The sequence below is a fragment of the Dermacentor andersoni genome, chromosome 1, assembly GCF_023375885.2.
Source record: "Dermacentor andersoni chromosome 1, qqDerAnde1_hic_scaffold, whole genome shotgun sequence".
NCBI classification, from domain to species: Eukaryota; Metazoa; Arthropoda; class Arachnida; order Ixodida; family Ixodidae; genus Dermacentor; species Dermacentor andersoni.
In genome coordinates, this window is record NC_092814.1 from 94,134,227 (window position 1) to 94,161,926 (window position 27,700).

The 27,700-nt window shown below is 41.6% G+C and overlaps 1 protein-coding gene across 4 annotated transcripts; it reads left to right on the plus strand.

The window, feature by feature from the left end:
• Nucleotides 1–924: 924 nt before the first annotated feature.
• Adck5 (aarF domain containing kinase 5) lies at nucleotides 925–27,700 on the plus strand. Of its 4 annotated transcripts, XM_050192222.3 has the most exons (13): nucleotides 954–1,094; nucleotides 1,636–1,862; nucleotides 1,974–2,037; nucleotides 3,068–3,268; nucleotides 5,004–5,144; nucleotides 5,976–6,089; nucleotides 9,933–10,064; nucleotides 12,195–12,278; nucleotides 22,823–22,904; nucleotides 22,997–23,167; nucleotides 24,228–24,405; nucleotides 25,669–25,839; nucleotides 27,449–27,700. In XM_050192222.3, exons 1-13 carry the CDS (start codon nucleotides 1,074–1,076, stop codon nucleotides 27,570–27,572), a joined length of 1,710 nt encoding a protein of 569 aa, XP_050048179.1. In that variant the 5' UTR covers nucleotides 954–1,073; the 3' UTR covers nucleotides 27,573–27,700. The 4 variants fall into 4 exon arrangements, with proteins under 4 accessions (XP_054917776.1, XP_050048182.1, XP_054917775.1 ...); XM_055061800.2 differs by lacking the exon at nucleotides 12,195–12,278 and having other exon boundaries at nucleotides 953–1,094; XM_055061801.2 differs by lacking the exons at nucleotides 25,669–25,839; nucleotides 27,449–27,700 and having other exon boundaries at nucleotides 925–1,094; nucleotides 24,203–24,399.

A 27,700-nucleotide genomic window follows, 5' to 3' on the forward strand; every position in this document is an offset into this window, starting at 1 on the left:
GAGTGAGTGAGTGAGTGAATAAACTTTTATTTGGTCCAGCAAAACGCGATAAAACGCGCACCCGGCTAATCCCACGACGGGACTGACCGATCTAGTCTGCCGGCCCGATCGCGGGCGCGCTGGGCGGCCAGGATTTGGTCCTCAAAGATGGAACTTCGCAGGAGCGCGTCCCACTCTTCCTCCACGGCCTAAAATATACTGAACAACAGAGCTAAGGTCTTCTCAGAGGGAATTCGTAATTTGGATTGACAATACAAAGGAAACAATTACGGCTTTACTTCAACAGGTATGACACATGTACACACGAGGGGTATTAGCCACACTGATAAGGTGATAAGACCTTTCATTCTAGACGGCACTTTTTTTTCTTCACCCCCAACTTGTCTTGCGAACTGACATATGTCACGATGGTGTGATGTTTTTACTAAACAGTGCATGTACAGCGCCCAATTTCTGTATGTTAAAACGTGTTCTTTTATTACGCTACCTTGTCAGGCCACAGATGACCTAGCTAGCTGACATAGATTCTGCATAATAGTGCAGTTGGATAGAAAATAGATAATACTACGTCATATGTTTTGTAGTTCTACCCGTAGAGTTGGCTCAGCGGCTATGCGGTTTTGCTGTTGAGCACGAGGTTGTGGGTGCGATCCCAAGTCGTGGCGGCCGCAGCATTGCTGTGTTCTAACGGATCGAATGACAAACCCTGTGAACACCATGCAGGTGGTCAAAATTAATCTGGAACCCTCCACTGCTGCGTCTCTCATAGACCGGAAGCGCCTCTCACAGTCTAGGAGTTTCCGAAAATTTCGATTTGGAATCATAAAAACAATTAATTAATCTTTTTGCGGCTTAATGTTCTAATGAGTTGAGCGGAAAATGCTGGATTTGTTATGCGTATGCGCATTGATTAGTTTCGGTTTCGTGTTCTTGATAGCGAGCCAAGCAGCGTTGAAGCTGTAGCTAGTCACAATCGTAGCCAATCCGACAAGTGCGTTTACTGCATGGTTCGCTGAAAGCTTCGCAATGCCGAGTGTTTTTAATCAATTCTAACTTGTTGATTTGCTTAGAAAATGATGTACTCTATGCTAAAAGTGAGCATTATGCTTCAATATTAAGACAGTACAACAACAAAATGACAGTAAATCTTGTGGACTGTTGCTTTACTTGGAATTTCCTGCTTTCCGTTTCGGCATTCATTTTCACAGAAGCAGCGCCTGTGCAGAGTAGCTTCTTCTTTTTCTTTGGCTGTCGAAAAGAATATTCATATGAACATAATTACAATTCCCTTAGTTAAGACGTTGGCAGTGGTGGTCTGTGTGGCTGTCGTCCTTGTTTCTCGGACGTTATTTCTGTGAGCGACCAGCCTCAAATTATATTGTAAATAATGTTTTAACTATGTATCGTTTTAATTCTGTATGTGTGACTGCGAAACACCCACACGAGTTTTTTTCACACATGCGCACGTAGGTTAATTGCCACTCCGCTTCTTGCATCGCTTTCATATCCGTGCTACATTCATTGAGGATGCACGCTTGCTCGCCTTGCTGCGTGGGTGTCGCCATTCATTTCCGCCAACAGCTGAATGCATGAATTTCGCTTTTTGTGATGTGGCGTAATTATTGACCTTTGCAGGTGGCGAGACGGTGCTTTTGTTGCACAGCAGTAAGGTTTTCTTTAAATGGCGTTGGTGCACGGTCATTAAAAGTTGCGACTCCAAAAGTCAAAAGCCAACGCAGTCCCTACGTTCTTGCGTTTATTGGAGTTGCCGTCTCGGCCCCCCTTTTATGGTACCAAACCCTGAGTACCCCTGACAAACGCTTTGTTCGGACCTCTCTTGGAGGACTTGTCAGATTTGCAAAGTAAGCACCATTGCTCAGGGTAATCGATTAGCTTCTTACCCAGTTTCTTTCCATCTTGGCAATCTACTGTGAATACTGAAATTTGGTTTGTTGCTGTTTCTCTCATCCTAGGACATTAAAAATTGGTCTTACAATATCTTGCGACTACTCGTACAGTGCAATGGGATATACTGAGGTAAGTAAGAAGTAACATTATTCTGTAGTGTTCATGAGGTGTGCGTCTTTTGTGTTCTTTTTTTTTTTCACTCTCATCTTCGTTGGCGTAGTAGCTTGATATATATATATATATATATATATATATATATATATATATATATATATATATATATGCTTGCTGAAGAGCAGCTTTATTGAATGCAACTTATAATTGCTCTTGTGTAAAATCACATACAGTGGGCTCTGGATAAACGAAACTCGCTTAAATGGATATACCAGATAAACAGAATGACAGTATTAACTTTGGTTGGCCACCCATAGGCTCAATGTTAACAAACTTTGGTTAAACGAAACCCATAATTTTGTGCACACTGGCTAAATGAAACTTTGAAACTAGCATCTACCTCAACGGCGTTTGAAACAAGAAAAGTAGGAGAAACATGTGAACCGATGATAATATATAGAGTAAAGGAAACCTAATCCATATAGCAGTTTTGCGAAAGTTAGTGCGAGTTAAAGAAGTTGAAGATGCAATGGTGTTTTCAACATTAGGAATTTGCTATGCATGTAATAATCCCTGAGGAGAAAGGGCAACAAATGTGGTAGTGCCTAGCTTACAGGCTGGTTGTCACTAATGCTTCATTCACAAAATCGGGAATTAGAGAACCCAGATGATGCTCTCATTACCTTCTCTGAACAGACAGTTGGAAATATTCTCGGTGTAGTTTGTGGCAGAAGTCACGATTCTGGTAACAAAGATATAGGTGTTACAGTTCCAGTGCATGTTACTGTTTCGGACCAAATGGGAAGAGATGAAATTCTAAGCCCTAAGCACTATGTTGAATGCAAGGACTATGCAGAGATATACTGGGTAATTAGTCATTATTGTTGGTAGTACTTGTGTACTTCGCTTAGATGAAACTTGTGTTGACTTGGGTACAGTAGTGCATGCAGTGCAATGTAAAGTTTTCCAATGATTCACTTCTCAATGAGGTGAGTTAGGGTGGTGATTTAAACAGCATTTACAATGGCCTGCATTGATGTTGCAGGGAACTGAGGATTACAAGGCCATGATGAAGCGCTGTCACCAGCGCAATGCTGAGCGAATTCTCAAGGGTTGCCTTGAGAATGGTGGCCTATACATCAAGCTCGGACAAAGTCTGGTTGCTCTTAATCACCTTTTGCCACGAGAATACCTTGACACCTTAGAAGTGCTTCATGACCATGCATTGGTGCGCAGCAAAGATGAGGTGAATTCTGTCGCCAAGTGTTGATCTGCATGCAGCTCATTTTGTTTGAAAAGGTTTGAAATGTGTTGCTTTTTCTAAATTCACTTTATTTTATGCACATTAAAAACTACTTATGAAATAATAGCTGGTGTACTAGAATGAATACCTTCCCTTAGTACAGTGCCATTCAGTTTTATTGCCTCGTATTAAGCATTCTACAAAATGCATTGCCGGGTTGGTGGTGATGCTGCAAAAGCACTCAAATGTAAAAAGTTTTATATTTGGTAGAACTACTCAGGCAAACCTTTGCCACCGCAATTCACCCTGAAGAATGCATATAATGTTAAATTGCCTGATGTGTTGGAAAGGTTTCACATTCCTTCTGTGCACATGTAGCATAATGTAGCATTTTAAATTGTTCTGTTTTACCAAAGGATACATTTTTGTTGCAACTAAAGTTTTTCTGATGTGCGAGGAAATGAAGCACCGAAAAATGTGAACTGGAAAAACAGCGTATTTTGTCATACATATTGAATATGTATTTCTTAAAACTGGCACTATACATAGGATTTCTAGCAAATGGTTATGTTTTGTGTACTGGCCGGCTTCAAATTTCCAAGTAGAACATTCCCATTAATATGGTTAATTATTGAGTTAGTTTAGTTAATTTTCAAGTTTAGTTAATTATTCAAGTTACCAGTAATTCTCGCATTGAAGCTAATGTCTGCTGCCATGACTGACACATTGTAAAAAAATTGTCGTATTTACTGTTGTGCTGCATTTAATGATCACTTAACAACCTTCCCTGGAATACACTGTGTACTAACACTTTGCCCTGCACTTTCACATCTCTAGGCTGCATACTTGGTTTCCGTGGTACTACAGATTTTCTTGCTTGTTTTAATCCATATGCCAAAGAAATCATCTGTGCGCCGCACTATTTAGTCCCATTTAATCTAGGTTGCAGCAGAGCTCAGCCAAGTGCCAAGAAGTTTAAGTTAAGTGCCAAGAAGTGCTGGCACATTGTTTTCAAGTACCACCAAATTTAACCCAAGCACCAGCCAAAGGTTACTCAAGAAAAAAAAAGCATATATGCAAATGATAATGGCAAGAAGGCAAGGCTAATTTTGGTCATCATTTCTACCATGTGTGGCAATTCTTGCAGTATTCTTAATGGTGATTACTGTCTCTCTGTTACCATGCAAGTCTTAGAAAAGTAGTCTTGTGAAAATTGGTGTCGAGTCCAGTCAGTGTGTGTATGCAGCTCCTTGAATGTGTAAATATTACGTCATGCCCTGCTGTTTATATGGTAAATTGCATCAATGAGAATAATTTATGTGAAGCACTCCTGAGATAGTACATAATTTCAGGTAAGTTACTGATGCCAATTTAGTACACAAATATCGCTGTAATATTAATTATAACAAGCAGAGAATGGATTGTTAAAAAGGCATTATGCCTTTTTCATACATTTCTTTCTATCATACGTAGTTTGTAGCCATGGTAAGTGCATCCTTGGTACCTGCTTTCATTGGTCTGCAAATAACTTCAAATTAAGATTAAGTTGCAGTCCTTTAAACGTTCTCTTGCCAGTTGCCTGAAAGTCTGTTTGGTAATATTTCATGATAATAGCTGTGTGACTTGAAAATAGTGGTTACTACTTTCTTCTGCAGCCTATGCAGGGCAGTGTAAATATTTGTTCCCCTTTGTGTGTTACGTAACGTGATGTAACTATAATTTATTTGATGCTTTTCAGATCAGTGAACTGTTTAGGGAGGACTTTGGTTGCTTGCCTGAAGAAATGTTCAAGGAGTTCAACCGCACACCGATTGCAGCTGCCAGCCTAGCTCAAGTTTTCAAGGCAAAGACTACCGAAGGAAAAGATGTTGCTGTAAAAGTAATGCCTGTTTTTGTTTATGTGTTATCTCATATTTAATTTTCTGTAGATTATTGCACATTTGAATTTAACATACTGGATTTTATATTGAACATTTTGGAAAGAAATTCATCCAAATTCCAACCTCGTTTATTGCTTTCATTCCTAAGAAAGTGATGTGCAGGCAGCTGAATGGTATAGTTACTTTCTTAAAAAGGAGGAGTGATAAGCAATTTGAAATAGTATACAGGGCTGTTGTCCAGGTATCACATTCCAGTTCTTGAATGAGGTACTAAGAAAAACATTGCAGATGTATGCCAATTCACGCAACTAGTACTTCATAGACAGCAAAGCTGTGTAAGGGAGTTCTCACGCCCGATCAGGAGTCCTACAGGTCTTTTTTGTCACTGCCCCGAAATCTACCCAAGACTTGGTAAATGCGTTACTATATATGCTATAAAATTCCTTTGCTGTGCACGAGCCTTTTCAAACACTTCACTATATACAAGATTAGCACTTCTATACTCTGTTATAATCCATGCATTTTCCTGTATGTTGTGCCAGCTCTACAGATGCAGGTATCCACCTGTGCATTCCAGCAGCCTGGTTGAGCTGTGTGTTTTCTGTTCTTAGTGATAGCTCATCACTGATGCCAGCATTCGGCTGTACATACGGCTACTTTGTGGCTCCAAAACAGGCTGCTGCGTTGCTTGCTGTTCTTTGATTGACATTTGATATGGACCATGCTGCTGCACACTGCTGCCGGTTTTCACTGCTGTTGTGCACAAACCATTGTAGAACTCCCTAACAGCTTCACTGTATAATTTGTTTACTTTTCTTTTGCCTTTGCAGGTGCAGTACATTGATTTACAGGAACGATTTAGTGGAGACCTGCACGGTATTGGCATCTTGGTGAATATCGTCAGTTGGATGCACCCTGATTTCAACTTTGCTTGGATCCTTGATGTAAGTATGACATTGTGGTTGGAAGCTTATACTTATATGTTTCAACGCCATACCGCCTCATAGCTACCAGCTGTGTACAACAGGACAGACTTACATCAGGTGCTTTGTAGCACAGTGTACTTTGGGCAAAGAAAGCATAAAGTAACAGAAGCCACTGGATTAATAGGAGTTGGACTACGACTGTGATTTCCTTGTTCATTATGCTGCCCCTTTGCACAAGTACTGCTTATCTGAATTGGCAGCTGCTTAAAAAGACCATTTTCTTTTTTCTTAACACAATGTCCGAATGTGCTAGACAAAAGTGTGATGTCCTTCACTGACGTCCTTCCATCAAGCACTTGCTTCAAAGCATGCCGGGCAACAGCCGAAAATGTCACATCTCGCAGAGTTAATCTATTGCAGTCCCCGAAGAGCTTTCTACAAAAATTACCAGAGGGAAATCTGGCTCTAGCGTCTACGAGAGCTGCAAGCATGCAAGTTCAGCCAGCCTGGGAATGATGTGTAGTACATGGATTTGCCTGAACTTCGTTGTTCTGGCTTGAAACAACTCTTCGAATTTGCAAATGGACAATTTTCAGTAAAATATTGCATTATGAATGCAACAATTTGCTATGATTATGATTGTGGGTAGCACTTATTACCTTGTTGTGTTTAGAAAACCATGATTGCTTCGAAATTTAGAAAGATAAGATATAGTAAGTTATGCCACAAGAACATTCGAAGCCACAAGCATAAAGGTCAAACACTTTCATGTGCTACCAATCATTACCATGGTAGCCAAACAATTACAGCAGTAACCCGAGGCTTACACATTACTTGATGAGCGGCATTAGTATTGCACATGCACACACAATAAAATACTTGGGAATTCATTTATCTTCCAACGTTTCATGAAATCAACACATTGAAGCGATTACTAGTAGTGCATGAAAACCCTTGGCTAGATTAGGTGTAACCTTTACTCGGTAAACAAGTCCACTCAATTATTGTGTAGCCTATACGACACTGGTTCGTTCGAAAATGGGGTACGCATCTTTTATTTGGAACCCACATCAGTCGTACTTCATAAACAAACTCAAATCAATCCTAAACAAAGCAGCCCACTCCATTACAAAAAGTTACGAACTTCTAGCATCACTAACATTAAAATATCTCTAAATCTCCCCTCTCTAGAAAATTGAAGACTGGTAGGACTTCTTTCCCATTTTCACGAGCTTTATCTCTACAGGTTGTCTTTCAGCGCATGCCACATCAGGCCCCCCCATCGTATCTTCCCCCACCTTGATCATCCTTTTAAAGTTTGACATAATAGTTTGGCAGAAACCCACAAGTTGGAGAGAACTAATTAATGAAGGGAAAAAAATCAGACATCCATCCAATCGTAGCAATTGCTACAATGGAAACCCATACGGGTTCCTTGAAAGAAAAGCCTTTCAGTTGAAGAAAAATTCCCTTTATTAATTACTTCTTTCCACTTTGCGGGTTTCCTCAGAACTAGTATGTCAAACTCTTGCCTTTCCTTCGAGTTGTTAACAAATTTGGGATGCAAAAGTTGTTGACAAATTTGGGATGACAAATTTGGGCTGCCTGGTTAGCTCAGATGGTAGAGCAGCTGCCTGGGAAAGGCGGTGGTCCTTGGTTCGAGTCCCGAACCAGGGCGAATTTTTCTTCAACTGAGAGATTTTTCTTTCAAGAAACCCGTGTGGGTTTCCATTGTAGCAATTGCAACGATTGGGTGGATGTCTGATTTTTCCCTTTATTAATCCCTTTAAAGTGCAGCCCGTTCTTGCGCGAACTAACTTCTTGACTCATCCACCCTTCTTTCTCGTGACATATCACTGGAATATGTTACCAAATGAAATTGTATCCGCTTTAAGTCATGATGATTTCCTAGCAAAACTAATACTATTTTAACATACGCACGTAGGATTCTCTTGCTCATTCATTCAAGGCATCAGTGTGTTCTTGTGCTCTTCTTGTTATTTTTTTTTCTTCACCATATTTTGATGTTCCTTACACAAATGGCTTTCCTTTAAGTTAGCACTGAGTTTCTTGCACTGCATAAATTTTTTTCTTGTTGTGTTGTTCTTTCATTGTTACATGCGGTATGTGCTGGTATGTGTACCTCTTTTAGCAAGCACTTACCTAGTATGAAGTAACCAAGTAACATTGATATTGTGTAACACTGATTTTGATGCTATAAGTACCTTCAACGTTTAGGATGTGTCGTGGTAATGCTCTTACGGTTTTTGTTTTTCTTCCGTGTTATTTCTGCTTGTGTTGTTTCTATTTTAACATGCATTATCTGATTAAATGCGTGTACTGTAACTATCACTGATTTATTGTAACACCCTTATGTAATGCCCATATGGGCCTTTAGGGTACTTGAATAATAATAATAATAATAAAAATAATCAGAGTTCCCTCTACTAATTTTTTTATGAAACTCTATGCAGTTCACACTGAGGTGCATTTATTTGAAACAAGTGCTGTAATTTTTTGAGGAGACTGCGCACAAAACGAAATACGAATCTCTCTGTATGCAGCCAGTTGTATAATGTATATGCTAAAAAAACGATGTAGATGAGTTATGGCACTGAATTTCCTGAGGTCGAGGTCACAGTATCAGTTCGTTCTGCGTATTTAAAGTTTCTTATAATCATGAGAGTTGATCATAACTTGCACTAGTTTTCCTCTTTGTTCATTCTGCTGTACCTCTCCTCCTTTTTTTCCCTCTTTTGTCTGCCTTGGACCAGGTGGGGAGGTTTGTATTGTGACTCATGTCTTGAATGGTAGAAAGTCATAATCATTGATAATTGCTAAATGGCTTCCAAAGAAAATTTTTTCTTTCTTATAAATTCTTGTGTATGTTGCCATGCCTGTTAATCCTTAAGAAATAGTGAATCATAGCACTAAAGGCATCCTGAACATGTGCAAAGCACCTTGTTTTCATGACATCTTGAAAGAAAACAAAATACATTTGTGACATTCGCATTAAGCTCATTTTCCGCTTGCATATTTGGGAGCGGTTCTCATCATCTTCTTTATACATAGCTACAGTACGGGATTATCCTATATTATACTGACCAGGAAATTAACTTATGACTAGGGATGTGCAAATATTTTGAATTTTGAATACTAATCAAGTGGTCTTTGCTATTTTATTTGTGTTCGATTTATCAATTCACCATTGAAAATTGTTTATTATTTGTTTCCGTCCGTATATTAAGGTCAGCAAGAATCGAGGGAGACTCCTCAATAATATACAATCATTCAATAAGAAATCCCTGCTTTTAGCAGCTTATATACATTTTTGTAGTCTCAACTTGGTCAAAGCAATTTATCATCTTGCCAGTCTTGCCATGCTTGCATCCCATTTAAGCAGTGTGGAGTGCAGTAATACACGCTTCTCTCCTTCCAAAGACACAGCAGTCTATGTGCTGTTTCCTTGTTTCATTACTGTCCTTGTCATGGTTTACCAGATAACTGAAAGTAATTTTCTCATTTCTATGTTCCTCAGTTGACCAGTCGTTCAGTTTTGAATGGCATTACATGTGTTAATCAAGTAGTGTAAATGAGCCTCATTTTTATTTACCGAACAGACTCTGCTCAAACTTCTCATTTCACTTCATTTAGAAATGAGAAAATATTTGCTATTCGATCCGATGTTCGGAGGTGGTTTTTCTTGAATATTTATGTGTGGTTCGATTTGGAAGTTTCACTATTTAAACATCCCTACTTATGACTTCTCTACATTAATTATGAAGACCACCTACTGCTCCAGCATGCATTGTGTAAACCAAAGAAATGAAATCATTTTCATGTCGAACTATTTTTCCCCAGTATCTTAGGTCATGCTTGGTAAAGGAGTTGGACTTCCTGCATGAAGCTGGCAACATGGAGCGTTGTGCCCGAGATCTCGCCCACCTCCCCTACGTTTCAGTTCCTGGAGTTCACTGGAGCAAGACAAGTAAAGTAGGTAAATACTGCCAAATTCACATTAATATCTTCTATGAGAAGCACCTGCTGTCTGCTTGTTTCTGTGTTGAAAATATTGTTGTGGAAAGGAAAGCTATTGTGATAAGACACTGCACAGTTGCCATCTTCAATTGCTGACCAACAGCTCCATTTAGAGGGGAAGTGAAGCTAGTGCAGCAACATTTAGAATTGCTGCTTTTGGAATTTGATGGGCTGCATGGACTTGACTGTGTTGCAGCTTCTATGGTGTATGAAAACGTTGCCATCAGAACAGCTGAGGCCTTGCTGGTTGCAGCCTGTTGTTCTGCTTTTAGTCAATAAGGATCTCCTGCAGTTAATTGCTACATTGATTCCCAATATATAAGTTCACTCCGCATTCATTAATGTGCAGTTGAGAGCTTGTGCAACCTAGAATTCACTGTTGTTTTTCAATGACTGCCTTCACATGTTGGTGTCGGATTCAGTAAAGTTGCTGTCGAATTCAATGAAGTTGCTGATAGTCTTGCATGCAAAGCCTTGTAGTTTAGGTCAATACAAAGGGTTCCTCAAGACACTAAGGAAATTTTAAAACAAGCTTCCTTAAAGGGCCTCTCACCAGGTCTGGCCATCTTGAGCTGACAAGCGCTGTGCATACAATGCGTGCTAATGATCATATCTGCTTTGTATTACATCGCTACACGCCGAGGAAAGAGCTGAAATTTCAAACCGGACGCCGTTTGCCCTTCTCCTCATGGGCGCTGCGCTCCCAGCTGGAGAGTCGACATATATCGCACAAGTGCACCCACGTACATTCACTGCTGTGACGTCGTTCGTAGAGACACGTGACGTCGAGAAATATTCAAGGCAACATCTGTTATTTGTGTAATCTGTTGCTTCAACAGACGAATTAAAGTTTAGAGAAATAATAAAACACACAAACAGAATGTCTCCATGTTCTTGTTTTACATCGCACCGCAGCAAGGGAGATGTACTTCTGTTTTTGTCTACTTGTTCCCACATTGTGCAGTCGCGTGCACAGACAACGAAAGTATGTCATTTTCTAACGTGTTCCAGCACGTGATCATGCTCTATGAATTGCATGTGTCTGCCTCAGTATTTGTGTAGCACTGACTTATGCTACTAGTCAGGTGTTCTTGTGCACAGCACGCAAAATTGTGCGCTGTGCGAAGTGAGAAAAACAACAGCTCGGGCACAATGCCGTCAGCGGAACATAAGTACGCCGCGCGGCAAAGAAAGCGCGGGGAAAAGAAGTTACGGTGGGGCCCGTGATGCATCATGCGATCCTCGAGCTCCGGTATGGGAGAATGCAGGAAAGGAATTTCGCTTGAAGAGGCTAGATGGGGCACGTGGAGAGAGTGTCTCTCTTGACAGTGTCCCTTGCCTCCTGAAATCATGGGTTTGTGGCACTGAAATATTTCTATCTCGGCTATTAATAAACCAGATTGAAAAGTTATTACGGCAGAACGCTTCCTAGAGGGCACATAACAACTGCCAGTGTATAACCGAAATGTACTATGTGGCCTGGTGAGGGGCCCTTTAAGCCACTTCCGTTTGTTGTGGTCTCTGCTGCATCAACTTTCCTTGACTAAAGGACTTCATAGAACCAAAGCCATTCTCCCGCATTGTACGTATAGGGGATCAGCATAACTCCAGCACAATGATGCCTTGTTACAATGTTGATCATTACCTCACAAGATTTCTGTAACAAGTTGTGGCACTGTATACAAGTGCAGGTGACATTGTGTTTCTGCCAAGACACTGGATATTTAAATTTTTTAGTTCCTGAATGCCAGCCACAGGTGCTGGCTGGCCGGGTGAGGAGGTTAGATTGGGTGCAGTCTTATCTATTGAACCTTGTTCAAACCACTCCACTCCTTTGGTCTTGTCCACACATCTCGTGACACACTTTTGACAAAGATGCTGTTTGTACTCGCCCACTTTTTACACTTGCTGAGTTCTCAGTATCCTTACACATGCATCCTAACACAGCATTTTCTGCAAGTATAGGTGCAGCTGCCTTGAGCAGTGCCCCTCTTTCTCATTCACTCAATGGCGTGAACATATGCTTTTGTTTTGTCGTCCGAAACTTAAAAAGGCACTTGCTAATTTGGCTCCATCGTGTTTCAGAGAGTACTCACTATGGATTTTGTCAATGGAGTCAAGATAAGTGATGTCAAGGGAATTAAAAAGCTTGGTCTTGACCTTGCTGATGTGAGTAGTGCCCATGTTTTATTTTCCTTTAGTTTCTTTGCCAGTATAATTGTGTTTGATAAAGCTTCCTTTTTGCCAACAGTATTCTGCATTTTAGTGTGTGTGAAAGGTGATGTTCTCACATCTGCCAGAAAGACTTAGGCTTGATAAATCATTACAAATGAAGTAGGTCTTTTTACTTGAACTGAAGCAGTTTATCATGCACAGGGTGTCGGAACGAAATATTTTTTGTTGTGGTTTTAGTTTCGTTCCACTGAATATGTTCCGGTTCTGCTCTGGAACGAAAAAAAAAATGATGTGTAGTGCATAATGGTTCATAACAGTTTTGGTTCACACACAAGAATTGTCGAAGCAAAGTAATGATAAAAACATAGTATTTATTTTTCTTAGTAAGTGAATTATGAATCTCAGAAGCAGCACATCATCAAGCGTGCTCGCCAAAATGTGAGGCCACTGTTCTGATAAAACAAACATAAACTAACGATAAAACATTGGTAACAAAGTGTTGTACCCGTAGAAAACAAAACTGTAAGCTCTTTAGCATGCAAGCCCCGGGTTTTTCTGCACTGCCAATCAGCTAGTGCACCGAGCGACAGGCTTAGATTAGTGGAGCGCTTGACCGGCTTTTGCTCTCACTATCCTTGCCAGAGATACACATGCTGATTGTGACGTTGCCTGACATTGGTTGTTTCGAATTTCCGGCTTTGCTCTTGAACCAAAAACCAATCAAAAATATTTTGGTTTTTGAAGCAAAATAATAAATAATGTTTCAGTTACATTTTCGTTCCGGGCAAAAATATTGTTTTTTTGTTTTCGTTTTTATTCTGTTCCAACAAACTAGTTACGGTAAAAGCTCGTTAATTCGAATTCCGCGGGGATGCTATGAAAATTCGAATTATACAAAATTCGAACTAATGAAAGTCAGAGAAAAAAATCGCTCGGTTAAGGCGCGTATATAGTCTGACGTGGCGTGAGCACGCGCGCACACGCTACGTCACGTTGGCGTGAACAACGTTTATACTTCGAAGCTCTGGCGCAACCAACGTAACCGGACGCGGCCAGCGCGGTCCGACGCGCCCGACGTCGAGATGGCTCTTGCTCCATCTGCGCGTTTGTCGCGCTGACTGGGGCGGAGAAAAAAAAAAAAAGAGTCTCCGTCTCGCGCGAAAAGCGAAGCACCGATTCCGATAGAAAATTAGTAGATAGCTATACGAAGTAAGGATAATAGTTTTATCGGCCGTATAAACTTGTAAGCATGCGCTTACTAACTAAATTAACAAGCACTGTGTCACGCGCGCACAGGTGAGCATGAACGCATCTCGCTCGATGACCGCGGAAACTCGCTGAAAAACGCTGGAGTGAGGGCACGCAGCAGTAGCAGCGAGCGAATTGACGTTCGTACAGCCCTCGCTTTAACGCGAACGAAACGTAGAAAGCACATCGCATATGAAGCCACCGGCAATACGCGCACTACTTTGGCCACGTCGCAGATCGCTTTCATGGCCGCGCGGCCGCGCCAAGCAGCAGCCGCCTCAGCCGCCGAAGATAGGCCCCCGGTCCCTCCCTCGCCTCACCCCTCTGCCTCGCGCGCGACAAGAGAGGGCGCACTCCTCCCCACCTTCTCCTCTCGCGCACGCGAGATTGAGCCGCGTTCGCCGGCTCACCCTCGCACGCTCGTACGCAAAGAACATGGCGCGCGGCGAGGGCGTTATCGTCCTTGCCGCTGATCGAAAAAGCAAAAGCTGCGCGACCCGCGAGGCGACGCCAGCGTGCTCCCGCGCTCTAGCACTCTCCCCATCCACGATGATGCGGAGTTCGAATTATCTGTGGCGGTGCGGATTTCAGTGTGAATTAGCGGGATGTGTTACATATTGCTTTCAATACATTGTGGAACGGACCGCGGCAACTAATTCGAATTATCCGAAATTTCGAATTAACGAGTAGTGAATTAACGAGCTTTTACTGTATACATCTTTTAAAACATTTGTATTAGTATTTCTGTGCTGTTTGGTCCAATTTGTAGAAGGTAACCCATACATAGTTTATGTGGTTAAAGGTCTCAAGCATGATGTTCACACAGTTGCCAATGCTTAGGTTCATTAGGACAAGTGCCCTTGCATGCCTACACATGTTTGCTCATCTTGTGTATTGCTTACCTTTCACCCATCTGTTTTACACCTATCAAAAACCTTTTATGAAATTGACATTTTGGTGAATGGTATGATTGTTATATACTGTTGAGAAGTGGTAGGTCTTTTTTTGTAAGCTCTACAGCTTTGAAGAGCACTGGCATGTAGTAGTTGCTAAGAGTTCATTTATTGCTATTATCAGATTACCCTGCTAGCAGACAGGCACATGCAAAACACCTCCACTAGTGCTACAGTGTACTGACTGAAAAATCAGCATGAAATAATATAAGTTGGTTTGTTCTTCAAAGGGCCCCTCACCAGGCCACGTAGTAAATTTTGGTTATATGCTAGAAGCTGTTACGTGCCCTCTAAGGAGTGTTCTACCGTAAGAATTTCTCAGATTAGTTAATTAATAAATGAAATGGAAATACTTGAAGTGCCGGGAATCCATGACTTCAGGAGGCGAGTGTCTACGCCATCATACACACTCTCTCCACTTATCCCACCGCAAGCGAAATTGCTTCCCTGTGTTCCCCCATTCCAGAGCTGTAGGATTGCGTGACGAGTATGTTACGGGCCCCACCTTCTTTTTTTTTTCTTTTCTCTCTCTTGTGTTTTTTTGCTGAGTGGTGCTCTTCCAGTGACAGTCTCGCCCGCATGCTGTTGCGTTTGTCTCGCGTTGCACAGCGGACAATTTTGTGCACTCTGTACGAGCACACCGGGTTGGGGGTATAAGTCTGGGCCACAATTACTGAGCACTGAGGCAGGTGTGAGAGCATGTAGCGGCACTGGAACACAGTAGAAAATGGCAGTTTCTGTGCACACGACTGCACGACGTTGGAACAAGCAGATAAAATGGAAGTACATCTCTCTTGCTACAGTATGAAGTAAAACAAAATCACGCAGACATCTTGGTTTGTATGTTCTATTATTTCTTTAAACTTTAATTAATGTATTGAAGCAACAGAATAAACAAATAACTGATATTGCCTTGAATAATTTTCGAAGTCACTTGTCACTATGAGTGACGTCACAGCACTGCTAATGTACGGAGGCACACTTGGGCGATAGACGTCAACTCTCCGGCTGGGAGCGCAGTGCCTGTGAGGAGACGAGCAAACATTGTTTTGTTTGAAATTTAAGTTCTTTCCACGATGCGTAGGGATGTAATACTTAGCAGACACGATTGTTAGCGTGCATTGTATGCACTGCTCTTGTCAGCTCTTGTCAGCTCAAAATGGCCAGACCTGGTGAGAGGAACTTTAAAAGACTGTGACATGTAACAGTTGGCAGCCCTACATAACCGTTGCCATTGAGATGCATGGTGATAGACAAGCATTGTGAAAAAGGATGTGGACTTGGAAAAGAAATGGATGCAATAAGTGCTGACTTAAAAGCAAGGTTGGTTCAGAAGAACACAAGTAATATCTGTATACATCTTATCCCAGTAAACTTAGTAAGAAGTGAAAACAAGAAAATAAAGATTCATCAAGAAGACTATTTAAGTAATGATGTAATAAACCATGGCATCGCATAGTGCAGGTGCACATATTAAGCTCAATAATGAGCAATAGTATCAACAATCCCCCCCTTCCCCCCCAAAACAGTAAAACTTCATTTTTATTATCTAGTCAGGTAGGCCATCTCATTTTCTAGTAACTACACAGATGGGTAGCTCACAAACATGGCACCCCGCCTTTAAAAGGACACTAAAGGAAAATACTAAGTTGACGTGGACTGTTTAACTATAATTCCAGAAACCTTGAAACGCTTATTTCGTGTCAAGAAAGGACTTAGTTTATGAGAAAATTGCATTGGAAGCATTCGAATACCTCTATCGCAATTCAAATCTCCCGCCACCCAACCGGGGGAGTGGTGACGTTCCATACGGCATCACCACCCTTTGCTGCTGTCGGTGAGTAAAACGGCGCCTGACAGACGGCGGTACCGAGCCAAGGTGGAGCCAAGACAGGTGGACTCGCCACTGCAGCTGCTTTTCGGTTAAGAGGCATAGACCGTTCTGGCATCCGACGACTTCATATAGAAGTTGAATTCTCTGCTACTTGCAGTTTGTGCAAGCTTTGCGAGCCAGCCAAACCAGGGCAGCACTACGCGATAACTAAATTACTGAAGCGTGAAAGCGTGTATGGCGTGGAGTTGAGCGGAAATGAAACCTTTTTACCGCCCGCGTCGTCGTCAATGTTAATTTCAATGAATTCCTTTTTCTAAATATGAAATAGAACTGTACAACTAGCATTTTATTTCGTCTTATAATACAATACAAGGATTTCTTTTGCTACGAGTGGTTCAGTGTTAGTCACAGAATTTAACTGAGGAGTGCTTTCGTCATCGTGCAAGTACTTGAATGTCCTGGGGGAGTCTCTAATCATGTCCTGCATTTACCTCAATTTCTTGATTATTAAGGCACTGTTCACGATAATATTGAATCTTTAAAGGTTCTCGAGCACTAATCTATAACTTTAGCTTGACTTAATATTCGCCTTTAGTGTCCCTTTACATACAAGAAGCTTCAGGTATCGCCCTATATATCTGGTGCCTGTGGCGAAAAAAGAAGTTTCATTGTCACAATAGTGTTGATATTGCCCATTATTAGTTGACTCTGAAATGTTTGCGTGTGCTGCCATCAAGTTTTTTCATAGTTGCCGTCGTCTTTTTTTTGTTTGTTTCATTTTGCTAATGTAAGATCGCTGGAATAAGATTTGTAGTATTACTCACGTCCTTATGAGAAAGCCTTTGTTTGAAGTCGGTGCTTGTCAAGTACACTTTTTTCAATGAAGTCCATGTCCTTTGAGCTGTTTATCCGTTGTCATGCAATTTTACCAACTTGCCGCACTGGCCATTAAGGTGCCACTTAAAACATCATCAGACCCACCATAGTGGCTTAGAGCCTATGGCATTGCACTGCTAAGCATGAGGGATCAAATCCTGGCCGCGGCAGCTACATTTTTATGGGGGTGAAATGCAAAGATGCCCGTATACCATGCATTATATGCAAGTTAAAGAACCCCTGGGGGTCAAATAATCTGAAGCCCCTAACGATGTGTTCCTCATAATCTGATCATGGTTTTGACTTGTAAAACCCCATAATTTAATTCTTAAAACATCATCATATACAACACATGTGACATTTTTCACTAACTTTTATGATTCCTCTCTTGCACATTGTCTTTTTGTTGAGTAAGCTTTTATTCTGTAAGGAACAGCTAGCTTACCTGAATTATAGATTACGCAATTTAGTTATGGTAATGAGAAGCAGAGTATGTTCCAAGGAGCAAATGAGGTCCACGTAAGTGCAGTTGATGCTTAACAATTCTTTGTAGAAACTCTCTATCTTCCTTGGAATTCCGCTGTGGATACTGGACCAACATATCTTGATTGTGTCTCCCTCCTTTCCTTCTGTGATAAAGAGCTGAGAGTGTCACTGTGTATACAGGGTGTCTTAGCTAAGTTTAGCCAAGGTTTAAAAATATTCTGAAGTACTCTAGGAGGATGTGGCTAAATGCATGTCGTTGGATATTGTATGGAGGAAGTCGGACTATTTCTTGTATTCTGCTTAACTGCGTAAATAATCAAAATTAACAAATTAACTTTTCAAGCATTACTTCATGTCCAATAACAAAGTTATAGAACCCTCTAGCAAACATCTAATTCAGCAGCTTCTAACTTTCTACTTGTTAAGCAATATTTTTTCTTTTGCATCCTAATGAAAGGCCGTGAAATATGAGAAAGAGCACAAGACATGTCTGCTTGAGCGCCATGATTGCAGTGCTCACAAACGTGCCAAGTACAGTAGTACCTCATGGATGCGTTCCCGTTACGTACGTTTTCCCGGTGCCAACATTCGCAATGATGAACGAAAAAAATGACCCATTAGAGTTGCGCCCAATTTTTACCGGTTCATACGTTCCCGGAAAACACGATTTGTCGGCAGCAACATTCAGTGCGTTGCCAAACTGCGATCGTATGATACTTTTTCTGGCCGCAAGATCCCATGTAAACAAGAAAATGCGCGAGGCACACGCGATCGGGAACAAAATATAGCTGCCCGCCACGGCAGCTTCACCGCAGTACTCGCCCGACCATCTCACATGAAAACGATGGCGCGCACTCAATTTCTCATTTCAGTACCAGCTAATTTTCCCCGGGGCATTCACAGCTATCGCCGCCAATCCTATTGCGATAAGCATCTTCGCCTATCTGTTTCACAGCGTGTGGTTTCGTCGGAAGCAAGCGCAGCGCACTCTTTTAACAAGCGATAACTGAAACGCGCCGCCGTTCCCTGCTGCAGACGGTGATCGTATACGTTTTCCGGCTGTTAAATCCCATGAGAACAATGAAAGGCGCGAGGCACACGCGATTGAGAACAGCATATAGTCGCCCGCCTCTCGTGAAAACGACGGCGCGTAGTTTCTCATTCCGGTACCAGAAAACCTCTGCCCAGGTCATCGCACGCCACATTCCAAGCTATCGCCGTCAAACCTATTGCGATAAGCATCTTCACCTATCTCTTTTACAGTGCGTGGTGCGTAGTGCCATTGGTAGCGCGCTGCACCCTTTTAGTAGGCGATAATCCAAATGCACTGCCGTTCTCTGCTGCAGGCGGCGCGATGTGGGTATCACGTTTCGCTTAGGCGGCATCGTCGTCGCCCACCAGCTCGATTTCATTTCGGTTTCCTGTCGCCTTCTTTAAACACCACGCAGTTGGAAAACAACAAAACGCATCTTGGTCCGCCGGAGCACCACCAGCTCGACGTGTGTCCGTGTCTCGTGTTGCAACGATCCGTGCGATGCTTAGCATTATGGAGATGTCAACAGTAGTTGAGTCTGACGAATTTTTTTAGTTACTTCGGATCGTACGTTTTTCCGCTTAGTACATTTTTCTAACATTTTTTTTTAAACGTATGAATGAGGTTCTACTGTATTGGCGAACAGCATATTTACCCTGGTGTAGTGGCGCTTAACGTGGGATGGGCAGTGATGTAGGCGTTGGCTGCTCGGTTTAGACTAGGGATATGATTACCTTGCGGCGGTTCATGATAGTGATAAGCAGACGAGGCAGTTTACCAGGCTAAATGTACGCTAAGTTGTAGTGTTATGGCATCTTCATTGTATGCTCACTGTAGTAATGCAAACTGTATTTTTACTAATATAGTTGCTGTTTATGGTAATTGCTTGCTTTTATGCTATTTACGTTGTTTTCATTAGATGTTTTCACTCATGATTGCAACGTATGTGTTTCATGCATCGACCCCTTTACTCTATGCCCCACTTGGGCTCTGTAAGGTATTCTTAAATAAATAAATAAATAAATAAAGTATGCTATTTGTTCAAATGCAGCAAGCTTGAGAGCACTGCAATCGTGGTGCATAGTTGAGCATGTCACATGCTTCTTGTCATATTTTGCAGGCTTTCTTTATGATAACTATTACACACAGCACGCACTAAAAAACACAGACGAAGAATAGACAAACATGAGGATTATCTTTATGATGCAGAAAAAGTTATTGCATAAGAAATAGTAAGTTAGAAGCTGCTGAATTAGATGTTTTCTAAAATGCTTTGCAACTTTCTCACTGGTACTTTTGCCCTAAAGTCAATGGTTGTGAAGTGGTAAATAATCTTGGCTAATTATCTAATGTAGTAGAATACAAAAAATAATGTGACTTTCTCTGTACCATATCCAGCAACATGAATTTAGGGGCATGCTTCTAGAGCAGACTTTTACAGGTTACAGAAAAAATGTAACCAATTACAATTACTCCATTAAAAAATGTAACTGATTACAGCACCAATTACTGTTCCATGACAGTAATTGAGGAGTGAGACAATGGTAATCAATTACTTTTATGTTACTTTCCTCCAAACATTTATTAACATCGCATAGGTAAGTAAGCGGGACAAGCTTGCCTGGCACTTTTCAGTGCGTTCTGTGCAGCCCTTCATACATTGCTTATCTCCACTACCAATTGCTTTAAAAAAATTTCTTCGGTGATTGTCCTTCTTTTATACTTGTGACGATATGAGCAGTGACTCTGAATACTTCCTTAAGGAGGAAAAAGAGTGACAAAGAGGGAGGTTAGCCAGTTTGCTCGGTGTGTGCACAAGCTGGTAGGGCGGTGTTGCAATGTGTACAGATCTTGCACACAGGATTGTGGTTGCTCAGCATCTGGGTCCTCTATGGACAGCAGCGCTTCATTGTTGCTGGGACTTGAAGAAAGTGCTCCCAGTGAGGCCAATGTAAAGCTGAAAAGTTTATCTGTATGTGATTTCCTGGCTTTAACATCCTAAGTGGCCTTTGCTATTGAGAAATGCCAGCAGCTGGTCAACTTATCTGCCAACATCTGCTGGAGCATTAAGATGAAACTAATACTCAGCCCCCAGGTTTGCCTGTCTGAATATGTGCATTGGTGAGGCTGCTGCCTGGCACTATCTCTGGTGTTATACTGTAGTTTCCGCCAAATTCAGGTTCTCTAAGCTGCGTCATTTCTTACAACTTGTCTCGACAATAAAGTAACTGGTGACATGTAATTGGTTACTGAAATAAAGTAATTGAATTACAATGATAATTACAGAGTAAACAAAGTAATTTATATATTACAAAAATGTAATTGATTACAAGTAATTAATTCAATGTAATTCTTTACGTATAAGTCTGTCCTAGAGTGCTTCGGCATATTTTTAAACCTTAGCTAAAGTTGACTGGGACACCCTGTATAAGGCAGTGATGCACGTTGGGGGCTCCTCATACAGTTGACTTCCATTAATTAGACTCTGGTTAATTCGATTTGTTCGGTTGACTCGATCTCGACCGAAGGTCCTGACCAGTGCTCGTACATTTCTATGGGCCCGAACTTCTGTTATTTGAATCTCGGAGTTGGCCTTCACCGGATAATTCGAACTTGACTGGTCAGGTTTGTCGCAACACAGCTGTGTTATGCGGTGAAGCATACCAAGACTGGGAAAGAGCCACTGTCACGGGAAGCATTTCTTAATTTTGCTGATGCGCACGCGCATTCTCCGTTCACAGTACAGGCACCTAGACGCCTAATAAGCATATTGGCAGCCATTCAGAGGTGTTTCTGATGTTGCTCTGGCGATTTGAGCCCTCATTTCGCCCGCCATGCGTTGTCAGAGTTTTGCAGTCGTAGCTGTAGGAAGGAGCTTGACTCTTCGTCGGGACTTAGGAGAGCAGGATTTATTTGCAGTATTTACATATTAAGCAAGATACATTGACAGTCTAGCGTGACTCCCATATGGAGCCCACAAGACTAACATACAGCAAACAGCTTACGAGCACACAGCTCACGAGTACATTTCGAGCATGACAACGAGCACTCAGCTCACTACGACGAGCACACAACGAGCACACCCTAGCAGCCGGCAAATGCTGCTTATAAGCACTTATCCCCCCCTTGATTCCAAGCGAACGGAAACGTTCGTCCAGTCATCGTTTGATGTCACCGTTCGACGGCACCGAAGATGACCCGCCCTTTTGGAGGAGGCGGGCTCACATACTCGTGTTGCACACACACACAGGTGTAAAGGTCCGGAGCCGACGTCAGAGGGGCTTCGTAGAACTCTGCTCCGTCAAGGGTGGTGCTGGCAGGTAGCACATTCCTGAGCTGACCCCGCGCCACGTGGCTGCCAGTTATTCGCAGTTCTCTGAAGTGCGCCCCGTCCGGTTGATTGGGAACACGTGCAGCGGGCTGAAAGCTGGCATGTTGTCACCCCGTACGGCCATTCCTAACAGCGTGTCTCGTATATGGATGCCGTTAACGGGGCCTAGTACGCGTTAATTATACGCACTCACGCATGCCGTGCACCAAGAAGCAGAGAAAAACCATCTGTATTTTTGTAAAGCTAGTGAAAAGGAAGGCGGTAAGATGAAAAAGCTTGGATAGTCGAGGGGACATTTAAAGCCAGCAAGAGACCGGGGGGGGGTTCTATTTAAACCTCTGAAGGCCTGCCAGTAAACTTGTTAGGCGTCTCTGTGCTCGTAATGTGACCGGAGACGGTGCATATGCGTGTGTGGATTAAGGAACACGTACTATGTCCCGTAACAGTGGCACCTTTCACCGCTTGGTATGCTTCACCGCATAACACTGTATTGCTGCGAACTTTAAAGGCAATACTGCCAAGTGAATCAACAATGCTTCGAAGTTTTTTCTGGCATTTGCTTAATTCGACCCGCAAGATAATTCGAGCATTTTCGTCAGTGCAGTCAGGATCTAACTAATGGAAATCGACTGTATTCTGAAGACTTTTGTCTGTAGTAGCAGAATAGTACAATAGCACTATGTTTCTGAAGATTTAGCTGCATTCTATGCATGTATTTATTGTTTCTTTCTGTTATTTCAAATTGTCAGCTTATTCTACGTTTGCCATTTGTTTTAGGTTGACCAAAAGATGGTGGCAGCATTTGCTGAGCAGATATTTCACACTGGCTTTGTCCATGCAGACCCGCATCCTGGCAATGGTCAGTTACGTGATGAAGAGTACTAAGTTTTCTTTTGCTCATCTTAAAGGTGTTCATTCTGTTACTACATGTGTTTTTCCATCTTCTTTCAGTGTTTGTTGAGAAAGGAAAAGATGGAAAAGCAAAAATAGTTCTTTTGGATCATGGGCTATATGAGTGCATCTCTAAGGAAAACAGACTTTCTCTTTGTCAATTGTGGAATGCCATCATAATGAATGATCGTATTGGAATGAAGACACACTCTCTTGAGTTGGGCGTTGCAAGTAAGTTTCTATTGCACTTGTTTCATGAATGCTGTGATAGGTTCTTCATATTGAGAATTAGTGCTTCAATATTTACTTAGACGTGCTCTTTGCATTATACTTTGCTAAAGAGTTGGCGACTATGATGATTATGTCATCGAGAGCTGAGAACAGGCACTGTTCAGAACCAGACAGCTGTAATTTTTTCTTGCCTTTTTTGATAAGAAAGAAGTAGCCAATGGTGAAAAGTTGATCTTGTGTTCTGAAAGTGACAAAATGTTCAATTAGAGTACGGAGAAAAGTGTAGCAAATAAGCCTGAAAGAGTAAACATTTACCCTGACTGAAGAAGCTGTTAGGAGCATGCATAATGATTAACTGGATGCAAATATTATTTCATAATATGGCATTATTAATTGCTGTATGTGGGTTTTATTACTTTGTTAATAGCCCAGGACATATGGCGGCATATTCACTCACAACTACATGGGCTCATATTCACTCCAGGCTGATTTCATCGGAGTGAGATACTATAGCATGCATATTATAGATACTATACCATACATAAGTAGATGCAAGTTTGAGTGCTGACGAGTGTGGGTGTACATGAGTGTTAGTGAGTACATAGCCTGTGGAAATATTAGGGAGTGAGTGATGTCTAGGAGCTTTATTTTTGAAATGTGTGTACCAGGAGTACAGATAACTGTTGTTGTATGTAATCAACTTTCTCATCTTTAGAAGGGGCAGCTTTGCCTTAGCTGCTTGTAATTGCTCCATAAAGATAAACCTTTGGGCATATCGGAAAGCTCACTTTATAGGCCCATGGTTCTGTGTTTAATTTTCTGCTCTTTGTGGCAAGACCACTGTAAACTTGAACTGTGAATGGACAGTAGGATTGTAGGAGCATCCGTTGCAGCAAGTCTCTTGACGTTGCTTGACTGATTGTCTCCTAATTAAGCAAGGAGAATTGGCCAGAGCATTTTATTCTTTATGCACAATCAGCTGAGACGGTCGGTGGCATTGTGTGTATGCTTAGGATGTACACCACGCTCTTCCAGAGCTAGTTGCATCTTTCTGCTTTAGATTACCCCATCTTCTGCGAGATCCTGATGCAACGACCTCTGCAGCGACAAACCTTTCGCTTGCGCAATCAGCTGTCCAGTGAAGACGTGGCCTACATGCGCACCATGGTGCAGAATCACTTTGATGAGGTCATGGACTGCATTCGCAGCCTCCCTAGGCCCATGCTGCTCATATTCAGGTAGCACTAACTGGTCTTCCATTCGTGAGCACAGATTTTAAAGTAATGCTGTGAGTGAAATTTTGAATGTGTCTGTTTTTTTTGCTTGGTGTTTATTCTTGCTTATAGATGCTGCTTATTATTTTATTAGGTGGTCTGTCATTTTTGTTTTTCTCTTTCTGCTAGTTATGAATAGTGCTTTGTTTTAACGCTGTACATCATAGTTCTGAAACCACCTGAGACAGGCATGGGTCTAGCATGCATTTATTTGGAGAGGTGCATCTCAGGAAACCATTTTTATATATATATATATAGATGGTATTTTTGTTTCTGCTTTACATTTAGGTAGCTTCTTTATGGCTTGTTTTATGGAATATAGAGTTGCAATGTACAGTTTATTTATTATTTTTTGTGCACACTTTTTCATTTGCTTATCTTTTTAGTGATTACGCTGCAACTGTTAATTTTATTCCTTAGTTACTGAAATTTGTCAGTATAAGAAAAATTTAATTTTCTATGTGCTGATATTTCAGACCGCTCTTCTAGAATTTTCTCCTTCTTCTTTATGACAATCTATGAGAAACTGCAGATGTAGATAGGTATGATTGTACTGGAGGTACATTGTAGAGTGCATATGCAAACTTTATTAATGATAAAGATATTTTTAAGTATGCAAGCAACTTCACAAATTGTGAAAGCCTGTTCATGTCACAACACAACAAAACACCTTTGAAGGTAATGTAAAGTATTATGTCATCAAAAAGCCAGCCATTCTTTTTTTTCTTTATTATTTTGTTATAATATAATATTGAAGGGGGATACACAAACTGTCATGTGGGTTGCTTGGACTCGGTTACAATGGTAGTTGGCACCTGTTTCCCAAATTGCAGACACTCATGAAAAAATTGGCAGTTTCAGAGGCTACCATAAGTTTATTAGGTGCTCTTATTACTAACTTCTAGTTTAAATTTTTCTCTGGTCTTGTAACAAGCAAAAGTAAAACGTGAAGAAGGCATAATTTTACAACGAAGAACTTACACAACACGAAAAATGCAATTTTCCAACTTGCATCTATCCTTAGAGGTTTATTTGTAAGACTACCATGATATTATGTTTTAGTAAAGCTAAGTTATTGCAGTTCTAAGCTAATGCAACATTTAAATGTAACATTGTTTCTGGGGCATTGGCTTCTAGTGTGTTGACTGCAAAGAGCATTTCATAAACTTGTGATTTCCAGAGGGCACCTTTCTCTTCTCTGACTTAATGCTGCTGTGACACTTTCAGGAACATAAATACTGTGCGCTCGATCACAAAAAACCATGGGCATCCTGTTGATCGCTTTACTTTGATGGCTCGCATTGCCACTCGGCGGCTGACCTTGAATCTGGAACATGCCAGCTTGCTGATCATACTGCACCACTGGTGGAATTGCATGGTGTTTGAGTTGAGGCTCAGGTGCGTGCACATTAAGTCATTCTCCACCCCTAAGCAGCCAGGAATTTTTGATATTTTATAAAGCACCAAGGTTTTCAGCTATCTATAAGCTTTGTAAAAGAAAGAAAATCTACAATGTCAGCATGTGCATGTTGCTGTGAAAAAAGAAATTGCCTTCCTGATGCAAAGTGTTAGCATAATAAACTTTTTCTCATTTTATGCTATAAATTCTGCCAATATTTCTAGATTACAGTCAGTTAATTAACAGGTGACCCCTTTTCATTGACTTCCATGCCCACCAGCCAAAGTCTGTAATGTGTGCCATAACGTGGCAGGCTATGAAGAGGGTCATGAAAAACATGGCCTGCGAGATTGCATGCAAGTTCCCAATTTCGGATCTCATGCCACACAAGAAACCTCTTCTTTGTCTGCCATGTTGCGGCACGTGCAACGGAATTTGCCTGTTACAAGCAGCAGGTAATGAAAAGGTGTCACATATTAGTGGCTCTCCTAGGCAGAGTTGTTATTTTAGCAGCATTGGGTTTCACTACTGGCTAGTGCAGTGCTAAGTTACCCTGGTTGTCAGTGGGTAAGAACAAAACAAAGCAAAAACAAATCTAGTACTTGACTTGTGAATGAAACTGCTAATCATTGTCATGGACTTGATGAATGATGAATGAATAGAATTTATTGATAGGAAAGACAGAGAGGTCGACCTGAGCTAGTGCGCTCTAGTCTGCTACTCTGCACTGGGGAAGAGGGAAGGGGAGTGAAAGTATTGGGATGGATGATGATGATAAGAGAAGTGGTGAGTGCTTATGTACATGAGACAGTTGCCTCGCTAGGGCCGCTCGTCAAGCTTGGTGTCCTGCAGGAACTTCAACAATACTTTTGTTGCACGCATTGAAATTGCAGTGTCAGGCCGTGGGCCGAGGATAGCTTCCTCCGACAGTAGTTGTCTGCCAACGTTGGCTAGGAAACTGTCTAATGTCCTTCGCTCCAGCATATATGCTGGGCAGTCGCAAAGTACGTGTTGCAGTGTTTCGGGCATCTGGCAGTGTACACAATCAGGGCTGTTCGATTGGCCGATGAGGTGTGCATAGCGACAGGTGAAAGCAACGCCGAGCCGAATCCTGTGTAGCAATGATGTTTTGCTCCGTGTAAGCTTCGGGGGCAAACAGAATTTACCGTCTGGGTCAATCGTATGTAGACGTCTGTGAATGTTATCAGAGTGGGCTCTGTAAGCCTTTGTAAGGTCCTGCATGAGTGCCTTGATCATGGAGTTGGTGTCAGGTCGCGAGTAGGCAATCCGTATTTCATCAGAGGAAGAGAAGGCCAATCTTGCCTCACTGTCAGCGAGTTCATTACCAAAAACACCACAATGGCTAGGCACCCATTGAAAGGTGATCACGTGGCCACTTAACTCGGCACTGTGACAAAGTTCGACGATTTCCAGCACGAGCAGATAGTATGGTCCTTTCTTTAAAAAGTATTTTAGCGCCTGTAGCGCTGATTTGGCATCGCACAATATTAGAAAACTAGGCACGCCTGCAGATCGTAGGTGTTGAGTGCAGATGATGTGAAATTATATATATATATATATATAACTACTGGTTTCTTTTCTTACTAGGTTGGAGTACTGGCAGTTGAAATTCTCACTGCTGTACCTGCGTTTATTGCTTTGGATCAGAGGGCCTTGCAAGGACATCGAATATATGATGGAGCTTGCTGCTGGGGATGTATCTCCACTGTAATGTCGACCTACTTTGGAGGACTGCAACTGTGCTGTTATAAATTAGTAATATATTTGCTATAGCTAATTTTGTATTTTTTTGACATCATGTTGAGTTAATGTGAATAAACTGTTGCCATATCTTGTTCA